Here is a 9,200-nt window from a genome sequence, read left to right as displayed (position 1 = left end):
GTGATGGTCAATTTGCATATTCCCACTTTATTATATAGGCATTATACAAGATAGTTTTCAAAGTGGCTGTACCATTTTTCATTCCAACCAACAATGTATGAGAGCTACAGTGACTTCACGCTAACACACTTGGATTGTCAGTTCTTTTAACTTTAGCCATTTTAAAGGATGTGTAGTGTGTCTCATTGGGGTTTTAAAATCCATTTTTTTCTTATTACTAGTAAAGATAAACTTTTTAAATGTGCTTTCTGGCCATTCATATATCTTTGTGAACGTATATTCTAGTCTTTTGCCAATTTTAAAAACAAATTGTTTATCTTTTTATTATTGAGTTTCAAGGATTCTATATATCTTGCAGTCTGTGGCATTCCCTTTGGTTTTTGTGTGTGTGTGTGTTTTTAAAAAACATTTTTATTGATTTCAGAGGGGAAGGGAGAAGGAGAGGGAGAGAGAGGTAGAAATATCAATGATGAGAGTGAATCATTGATTGGCTGCCTCCTGCACACCCCCTACTGGGGAGTGAGCCTATAACCCAGGCATGTGCCCTAACTGGGAATCAAACCGTGACCTGCTGGTTCATAGGTCCACGCTCAACCACTTAGCCACACCGGCCAGCCTGATTTGTTTTTCAAAGGGCATTAGTTTTTAATTTTGATAAAGTCTATTTTACCATTTTTCTTTTATTTTAATAGTTTTAACACTTATATTGTGTGTTTTTCTTAGTTATGGAAATTATAGCATTGATATGAGTGACAGCAGAGTCTTTTCTTATAATGATTTATAAGAAAAGGAGGATACAATTTTGAGAGATATAGATCAGGATAAAGTTGATGTTTTCAAGCTAGAGAATGGAAAACAATTATAAAAGAAAGGATTAGAGAGAGGGACAAGAAAGGGGCTCTTTATAGGGAGAAGAGCTTGGATAACAGGCATAATCAGAGAAAAAAAATAAGTAAAAACTGAAATTGATAGCAATGACAGCTTCTGTATCCAGAAATGATAGTATCAATAATCAGAACACTACAGTATGATAGAGAAGCAAAAATGGCTGTTTTTCTGGCCTATTTTCTTTTTTTGTATTAAATATATGTGTACTTTGCTTTTTAGCCCAAGTGAAATTCTATTGCAACTAGATATAAAGAGCACTGTCTATAGTTATTTTACAGTTATAGATTGGTTTAAGTTAAAAGGTTTAAGTCAACCCTGGCTGGGTAGCTCAGTTGGTTGGAGTGTCATCCTTGTGTGGGGTTCATCCCTGGTTGGGGCACATACAAGAATCAATCAATGAATGCATAAGTGGGTGGAGCAATGAGTTGATGTCTCTCTCTCTCTCTCTCTCTCTCTCTCTAAAACCAATAAATAAAATTTTTTAAAAAGGCTCAAATCTTCAAGGCCATCTCTATAGGTATAATGAATAGTGGCTTTTAAATTTTTAAAGGTCAAATAAGATTATAGCTATTTTTGCTCCATCCTTCCTCAACCACAGTTCCTAAACTACAGAGTTAATCACACTAATTTAACTGTGTTCACTGGTGTTTATTTCCATATTTTCTGACTATTTTACCTAATTTTTATTTAATTAATTTTAAATATTACCAACATGTTAATATGAAAGATGTGGTTCATAAAATTTCCTGCACTTATTTTTCTTCACATTTTCTCTGGAACTCCTTTAGTAGATGTTAAAACTCTTGGGTTCCTCCACAAGTAAGTACACTAATTTTCCAGTCATTATTCCCATTCTTTGTTCATTTCTCACCTCCTTCCTGCTATTCTTCCTTTGCTTTTTTTTAAATATATATTTTATTGATTTCAGAGAGGAAGGGAGAGGAGAAGAGAGATAGGAACATCAATGATGAGACAGAATCATTGATCGGCTGCCTCCTGCATGCCCCACACTGGGATCCAAGCCTGAAACCCCGGCATCTGCTGTGACCGGAAATCGTTCAGCAACCTCCTGGTTCATAGGCCGATGCTCAACCACTGAGGCATCCAGGCTATTCTTCCCTTTTTTTTTTTTTTTTAATTCTGGGAGATTTTCTGGAATTTTTTTCTGAATCTATTAAATTTTTAAGGTCAGCAGCATGTTATTTCCAAAAGCACTTCTTTATAGAACTCTGTTAATATTTCATTGCTATATAATCCCTTTGTTTCTGTGATACTAGTTACAGTATTGTATCATTTGTATGTGTGTGCTCTTCTATTTCTTGCTTTGTTTTTTGTTTTGATCTACTTTTCATGCTAGGGCTTTCATCAAATTTTTGTGATCTTCAGGTCTACATTAAGATGAACATTATGACCAGAAAGATTATTGTAATCTCTGTGCAAGTGTGAGCTTGTGAGACGGTGGGCTTCACTGTACAGCATTAAGTCAGATATCTATGTGTTTCCTTGATGTGACTCTAAGATTTCATTTTTTCACAAAAGAACCTTTCTGTCATATGACACCTGGCAACCATCAGCACCTCTAGAGTTCAGTAGTAGAAAGGGATTGGGACCCTCTTCTGTATATAAACTTTTATTCATCTTCTTCTTTTCTGTATGGTACTCTTATCTACTTTTCCTGTCATTACTAAATTTGAGGACTCTCCTTTATACTTTGTCCGGATAATAAATTCCTATTTCCTTCCAACTAGGAGAGTTGGGCGCTTCAATAGCTCTTTAAAAAAAAAAAAAAAAAAAATATATATATATAATTGATTTTTTTACAGAAAGTTAGGGAGAGAGATAGAGAGTTAGAAACATCGATGAGAGAGAAACATCGATCAGCTGCCTCCTGCACACCCCCTACTGGGGATGTGTCCGCAACCAAGGTACATGCCCTTGACTGGAATCGAACCTGGGACCCTTCAGTCCGAAGGCCGACACTCTATCCACTGAGCCAAACCGGTTAGGGCTCAATAGCTCTTTTTATAATCATTTTATTTAAGCTTCACTTTTCACTGTCACCCATAAAGCCTTTCTGTTGACAGTTGTATTACAAATTACCTTGCTTTTAGGTGTCATCCTCATCTGCTGGCTTTTCACTTAAGCCACTGAGTTCTGTAGTTAATTTACATTCCTTTGTTTTTTTCCTTTCAAAATTTCCTAAAACTTTTCATCTCCTGATGTCTCCTCAACCTTTTAGTTTTTATGAGTATGTGCTCCCTTTCACCCCCTTACTATCATTTTAATGGAGTAGAAGGAAGATGTGGAAATAAATGCAGTCATGCACCACTTAATGATGGACATACATTCTGAGAAATGCTTCAGGCGATTTCATCACTGTGCAAACATCATAGAGTATATTTACACAAACCTACATGGTAAGGCCTATTATACACCTAGGTTATATATATATATATATATATATATAAACTGTGGGACCACTGTCATATATGCGGTCCATCGTTGACCAAAATGTCATTATACAGTGCATAGCTGTATCTTATTTAACCATACATCCTCTTTAATAATACTTCTATTTCATTTTTTTATCTTTTCACCCTAGGCTCTCTCAATTTTATATTTGTCCTTTCATCCTATCACCTGCCACATAAAAGTATTTCTCTTATTTTACTAATTTATGAAGAGTACAAGGTTACATTTAAAAGCAGTTTAAACTACATGCATCCATGACTGTCTTTGTATTTGAGCTTTCTTTTATATGTAGGGTAGGTTTGAAATAAAGTTTATTTATAGCATATTTTTTAATTTTATTAATGTGGAGAAATTCACAAGTGTTACTGATGTTGATGGTGACAATAGCTGCTTTATTGGATGTAAACTACATGCCAGATACTAAATATTTTATAGTTATTAACTCTTCAATGATGATTTTTTTATACCCCCTTTTAGAAGAGCCCTGGGAAATTTAAAAATAAGGACACATCATGAAAGACTTGTGAGTTAAGTCTCATCCTTCTCCATGAAAATACAGCTAAGGAAGAACTCAGAAAACATAGGAAATAGAAAAATATTTCCTCTGGTCACAGACATTGATTCTTAAGATATGCCTGTTTTGCCTAACCTCAGGATAATCAGTGGGAAAAGATTTCCATCATAAATTCAACTTCCTTAGATATCTGAGAATTGATATTGGAGAGAAACCATATGAATTTAGTGAATGTGGAAAAGCTTTCATCTATGTGACACGTCAAGAAATACTAAAGAAGTCTTATTGGAGAAAATATCTGCATGATAACAATGTTGAAAAGCCTTCAGACTGAATCAGATCTCCTTCAGTATGATCAAATTCACATCAGAGAGAAACCCTGTGAGTGTAATGAATGTGGAAAAACCTTTAGCCTGGAGCAAAACCTCATAGAGCATAAGAAAATGCACCCAAGAGAGAAATCGCATGAATGTCATGAATGTGGTAAAGTATTCTCTCAAGTCTCATCCCTTACTCTACATTTGAGAAGTCATACAAGAAAGAAACTATATAAATGCAGTAAATGTGAAAAGGCCTTTAGCCAGAAGGGAAACTTCCTTTCTCATCAGAAACATCATACTGAAGAGAAACCTTATGAAAATGGGGGAGCTTCTATTCAGATGCCAGGTCTCATTAAGCACCAGAGAAATCATTCTCAGAACAAATCGTATGCATGTAAGGAGTGCGGGAAAGCCTTCAATGGCAAATCATATCTCACTGAGCATGAGAAAATTCATACAGGGGAGAAACCATTTATATGTGATCAATGTGGAAGGGCCTTTAGCCAGAAACAATACCTCATTAAACATCAGAATATTCATAGTGGAAAGAAACCCTTTAAATGTAATGAATGTGGAAAAGCCTTTAACCAAAAGGAAAACCTCATTATCCATCAAAGAATACATACTGGAGAGAAACCTTATGAATGTAAAGGGTGTGGGAAAGCTTTCATCCAGAAATCAAGCCTCATTAGACACCAGAGAAGTCATACAGGAGAGAAACCCTATGTATGTAAGGAATGTGGGAAAGCGTTCAGTGGTAAATCAAATCTCACTGAGCATGAGAAAATTCATATTGGAGAGAAACCCTATAAATGTAATGAATGTGGAACAATCTTTAGGCAGAAGCAATACCTCATTAAACATCACAATATCCATACAGGAGAGAAACCTTATGAATGTAATAAATGTGGAAAAGCCTTTTCTCGAATTACATCACTTATTGTACACGTGAGAATCCACACAGGTGATAAACCTTATGAATGTAAAGTATGTGGGAAAGCCTTCTGTCAAAGCTCATCTCTTACTGTGCATATGAGAAGCCATACAGGTGAGAAGCCCTATGGTTGTAATGAATGTGGAAAAGCTTTCTCTCAGTTCTCAACTCTTGCTCTACATATGAGAATCCATACTGGAGAAAAGCCTTATCAGTGTAGTGAATGTGGGAAAGCTTTTAGCCAGAAGTCACACCATATTAGACACCAGAGAATTCATATTCACTAAAGTTCTATGAATTCCTTGAACTTAGAAAACCTTCAACAGAATTCATATTTGTAGTATATCAGAAAATCCATCTTACAATAAAGTGACATGAACATGGAAAATCCTTCAATACTCTAACTTAAAATACTGAGATTGTAAATAAAAAGTATAGTGTTAAGAAAACTTATACCTCCAGAGCCAACACAACAAACATTGTTAATGCTGTACTTCTTAGGAGCATTCTCATTGAAGTAAAAATCCAGTCATGGACACCAATCAGTGTGGTTCTGGAAGGCCTACCTGATGCATTAAGACAAAAGATTTATAATTAAGAGAAAAAACTGTCATGTTATATGTTTTGCTATATGGGTAATCATCAATTATTTGCTCTTTTCCAGTCATTAAAAAATAGATTATGACAGAATATTGTATCCTGAAATATATGCATGTCTTTATGAGGAATTGGTAATTGACAGATGTGTATCACAGGTTGGTAGGGAAATCATGCGTGAGTCAAAAGTGGACTCAGAGTAATTGACTCTTGATATGGAAAAGTATTAAGGTATTTGCTGTCATCATACATTAAAATATTTACTTATTATGAAATCCAATAATATTGAAGACTAGAATGCAAAATGTGAAACAGTAATATAAGAGCTTTATAGGAGAATGTTTTTAAAACCTTGGAGTAGGAAAGAATTTCTAAAATTTATTCCAGAATACTCACTCTTGAGTATATATACATATACCCAAGAAACATAGTATGTACCCAGGGATTCGTGTACCTCAATATTCATTGGATCATAAATTATATTAGCAAAATATTGGAAACAAATGTCTGTCTCTTGTGAAATGGTTGAATAAAATGATAGTCACACAGTAGAGTATTTTCTAGTAGTTAAGTACAAGTTAAATATATTTAACAAGGAAACATCTGAAAAAGTATATAGAGTGAAGAAAAAAATATCCGTGTAAATTTGAATTAAGTCACTACTAACCAACACCAGTATTAAGCATTGGTTATGGATGGACATTTTGATGTAAAACTGTGAAGAATGGATTGTAAGGATACACATTCAGTTCCCAAAAGTGGTTGCCCCCAGAAAGAAAGGTAGTGGAAGGGAAGTGGGATCAAGCATGGTAGTTAAAGAGTACTTCAGTTTTGTATCTAAACATCTATCCTTAAAAAGAAATAAAAATTCCATGTAACCATAACAAAATGTTAGTTAATTCTGGGTTGTGGCAATATATGTGTTTATTTTATTATTTTGTGCTATTTCTTTTAAACTTCTGAAAATTAAAAAAGATAGAGATAAGAGTAGGGAACCTGTACATGAAGTACATGTTAAAATGGATTCACATTCCCAATCAGATGCCAATTTTTTTATTAAAAATACTTCTGAAATTATATATTTTAAATATGAAAAAAATTTTAATTGTGATGGCAGCTTAACAGATCCAATTATTTAAATTTACTCTCACATGTCACATTACTGTGTGTGGTTTCTGTTAAGTTATAGCATGATTTTGCAACAGATTGGTTGAATCACATAACATGTAAAGATTATATTTAATAATACATGCACAGACCTGGTAGAGGGAAAGAATTCATTTTCACTGAAACATTTATCAGAAAATTTAATACCCCATATAACCAGTATTGGCAATGGAAAATAGACCATTTTAAAATGAGGAAGCCATGTTGCTCTTACATATTTTAATATGCCACTGAGTAAAACATCCACTCTTATGGTTTAGCCTCAATTTTAACCTCACACTATATTTTTCTCTATTCTGCCAGACATAATCAATTCCCATTTGTTTGTTTCCTTAGGGAAAAGGGTGCTGAAAGATAGATAGACCTAAACAGTATTTTATTTTCAGCAAATCTTTTTATAGGATTTTTGAAAGGGATGCTTGATCCCTTTTCACAGCAATTTGACAGGTAGAAATCTGTTAATGCTCTTTGTTAATAGTGATAAAAATGAGTATGTAACATTTAAACCTTAGGTTAATTTCACATATATCAATTTCTTTTAAAACTCAAAATAATAAAATGCTAATATAACTAGAGAACTGCATTTTTTGTTATTAGCATCTTTGAAGGTTAGTCTTGAGGTAAGATTATAAATACCAGTGGTTGATTTTCTGAGGTAATCTACCCAAACAATATGCATGTATATATTTACATGAACCTAAGTTCTCTTCTATTTCAATCTTCACTAAACATTCTCTCATATTCCTTAAGTGTTCTGCCCTTGTGCTTGTACACCTTTGAAGTCACCAGAAGAACTCAAGTCAGGCCAAATTAGGAAGACTACCTTTTGCTGCATATAAGTGGCCAGTGCCAAGACCCAGCAACAAGAATAATTACAGGTTTGGCTCAGTGGTTAGAGTGTCAACTCACAGACCGAAGGGTCGTGGGTTCGATTCCTGGTCAAGGGCACATACCTTGGTTGCAGGTTTGATCCCAGCTCCAGTCAGGGCACATGTGGGAGGCAACCAATCATTGTGTCTCTCTCACATTAATGTTTCTCTCCCCCTTTCTTCCCTCCACTCTGTCTAAAACCAATGGAAAAAATATCGTTGGATAAGGATTAAAAAACAAAAGAATTATAATGGTCAGGTAAAGTAAGATAAGTAATTGCTGCACAGTTTCTGTGATACTGTGTACTGTAAATTTATTCAGCCATCTCCTTATTGATTCATCTTGTTGTTAGTTATTGTCACCACAAACAAACTAGAGTAAATACCCTTACATTTAGGTATTTTCATTATTGGAGAGTAGATTATAGGCAAGAGGTTGCTAGACATATTAAAGGATATGTGCTATTTAAAAATTGTAATAGGTACTGTCAGTCAATTTTAAAAAGACAAGAAACGCTGTACATATGAATGGAATACTACTTAGCCATAAGAAAAGATCAAATACTGCCTTTGTGACAACATGGATGGATCTTGAGAATATCTGCTAAGCGAAAGTCAGACAGAAAAAGTCAAGAACCATGATTTCACTCGTGTAGGATATAAAACTGAAAGTAACAAATGAACAAATAAGACAGTATGGTGGTTACTGGAGGGAAGAGTTATGGGGGGTAGTAAAGAGGGTCAAATATATGGTAACTGAAGATATGACAGGGCAGTGGGCACACAATGCAATATATATAGGTCATGTATCAAAGAATTGTATACTTGAAATCTATATAATTTCATTAACCGATGTCACCCCAATAAATTTAACTTAAAAATAGATAAAAAGCAAAAAAAAAAAACCCACAAAAAAAGGTAGCCCTGCAATAGATGGTGTTAACCTGCTCAAATTCATGCTGGTCTGATGAGTATAAACCTCTCCTGCTCCTAAATTTGCTTCTTTGTAAATTTTGATATTGTTAACCCATTTTCCTAAAGGATTATGTATTTTTTTTCAATTTTGAAGACCTCTTCATATATTAGCTATTAGGAATTTGTCTAATTTTTGTTATAAAAAAGTGCCTTTTTCTATTAAAATATTTTTAAATTTCTATGTAACTGAATATGTACTAATTTTTTCTAAGCTTATGAATTAGGAAGATACTTTGGTTGGGGGGTCTGGGAATGGAAGAGGGCATAGAGGGAATAAATAGTGAAATAAAATGTAACAACATACATATTTTTAATCTCTAGATTGCATATATTATTTCTTAGTTTGCCTTGCAATTTGGTTATCTCAATATGTAAATATGTAATGCATGTAGAATTTAATATCATATAAAGTGAGGTTCATTGTTATTTTCTTCCAGATGGGTTTTCATTGTACAAGCACAATT

The 9,200-nt window shown here is 34.0% G+C and overlaps 1 protein-coding gene across 1 annotated transcript in view; it reads left to right on the top strand.

Moving 5' to 3' along the window:
* Positions 1 to 6,640, top strand: part of ZNF260 (zinc finger protein 260) — an 18,068-nt gene extending 11,428 nt beyond the window's left edge. Inside the window, exon 2 of the mRNA XM_014464239.2 lies at positions 3,838 to 6,640. Coding sequence (XP_014319725.1) covers positions 4,177 to 5,415 — 1,239 coding nt within the window. The 5' untranslated portion in view covers positions 3,838 to 4,176 and the 3' untranslated portion in view covers positions 5,416 to 6,640. The remainder of the gene's footprint in view (positions 1 to 3,837) is intronic.
* The last annotated feature ends 2,560 nt before the right edge of the window (positions 6,641 to 9,200 follow it).

Source organism: Myotis lucifugus, unplaced genomic scaffold, assembly GCF_000147115.1.
Source record: "Myotis lucifugus unplaced genomic scaffold, Myoluc2.0 scaffold_244, whole genome shotgun sequence".
Classification (NCBI taxonomy): Eukaryota; Metazoa; Chordata; class Mammalia; order Chiroptera; family Vespertilionidae; genus Myotis; species Myotis lucifugus.
The sequence above is the reverse complement of the archived record's forward strand: the minus strand, read 5'-3'. Positions and strand labels throughout refer to the sequence as shown.